At 39.9% G+C, this 1,448-nt stretch overlaps 1 protein-coding gene across 1 annotated transcript in view; it reads left to right on the plus strand.

The window, feature by feature from the left end:
• The window catches only part of LOC122051469, a 12,115-nt gene extending 10,891 nt beyond the window's left edge, over window positions 1–1,224 (plus strand). The window contains exon 5 of the mRNA XM_042612622.1: window positions 916–1,224. Within this exon, the coding sequence (XP_042468556.1) occupies window positions 916–970 (55 nt within the window). The 3' untranslated portion in view covers window positions 971–1,224. The remainder of the gene's footprint in view (window positions 1–915) is intronic.
• Window positions 1,225–1,448: the final 224 nt, after the last annotated feature.

The following is a 1,448-nucleotide window of genomic DNA, read 5'->3' on the forward strand; positions in this document are numbered from 1 at the left end:
CCCTCTACCTACATCGAATCTTGGTTGATACCTCCATATGCGATGCTGCCGGTTGCCACTGAGACTCCTCTCCACGTGCTGCTGCCAGCAACGGTCCACAAATGACAATGTTGGCTGTCATTCAGACTCCACAGGCGTCGCCGATGCTGAGATTCCATAGTCCACACACAATGCTGCGCTATGACTCCACATGTGATGCTGTCACAGCATCCAGGCAAACTCTAGCCATTGTTATGCATCATTTGATCACCTGAAAAAAATCCAGTTTGTCATCCAGACAACATCTAGCAGCATCGTATTTTAATACCTTTTCAATGCTGGCCACCTAGGTGCTAGGTGGTTGACTGACTGCCTACCACCTAAAACTGCTTTTAACACTTTGGCTGTGATATCCTGTTATAGAATTCAATGGAGGGATAAAGATCTGTATTGCTCAATCCAAATAGTTGAGAGTAACATGACTGCCACTGATCATGATGTTGAGTCGTCGGTGATTATGTGGGTGATAATGATGATGAGAACAAAATACCTGGGACTAACAATATAACCACACTAAGTTTATTCATTATTAGGCATTCATATTTAAGCCTACTTAGCTGTGTCTATAAATTTTTGTTTTGCCTTCTGATCAGGTCATCGCACAAAGTTTACAATATTAATAGAGGGTCTAATTTTTCTTTCATGATATTTGCCTGGACTACAGTGTTTGACCAAAATTACAAGGGTTACAGGAGTTTGGGTTATGGTTGCTATTTCTATATATGATTTGTGTTGATGTAACTTGAAGTTTGTTGTCTTTCAGATAATCTTATCTCAAGAGAAGAATATCCAACGTTTAAATGAGCTTGTTCAGAGCCTTCAGCTGCAATTGTTGCAGTGCCGTGGCAGCAACAACACATTGAATGACACTGCAACATATTTTAGATCCAATAGTATTGAAATTCAGAAGCAGAATCCTTTGGAGGATTGAGTTGGCTTGTCTTGCAGTGGCAGTCAATGTCCTTCACTAAGTTACAAATGTTGCGTGTTGGAGCAGTTCACACAACAAAACCAGCGAAGTAATTGTTACTGACTTCTCAATAAAAATGTGAATTCCTGTAGAGAAACAAAGCAGTGCCCTCTAATATTCTGACTCCTGTTTAAAATATTTTTTCTGTACAAGTACGAATTGTCATTTGAAGTTTTACTCCTCTGAATTCTTATGTGTACTAAATATTTGTTCAACTGACGTAGAGTAGCACCCTTGGAGGTCACTACAGGAGTACTGTGTATTGCGGATGTTTGAAGGTGTCGGGGAGAAAGGACATCTCTGAAAATGTTGGCTTACATTGTGGGTAATTGTGGTGATGGAAACTTGCCTGATGTTTTTTCACTGACGTTTTGTAACGTCAGTATACAATGTGTCGTTAACAAGTCGTTGGCAGTTAACTTGTTGATAAATGTCAATG

The sequence above is a fragment of the Zingiber officinale genome, chromosome 3A (assembly GCF_018446385.1).
Source record: "Zingiber officinale cultivar Zhangliang chromosome 3A, Zo_v1.1, whole genome shotgun sequence".
Lineage (NCBI taxonomy): Eukaryota > Viridiplantae > Streptophyta > Magnoliopsida > Zingiberales > Zingiberaceae > Zingiber > Zingiber officinale.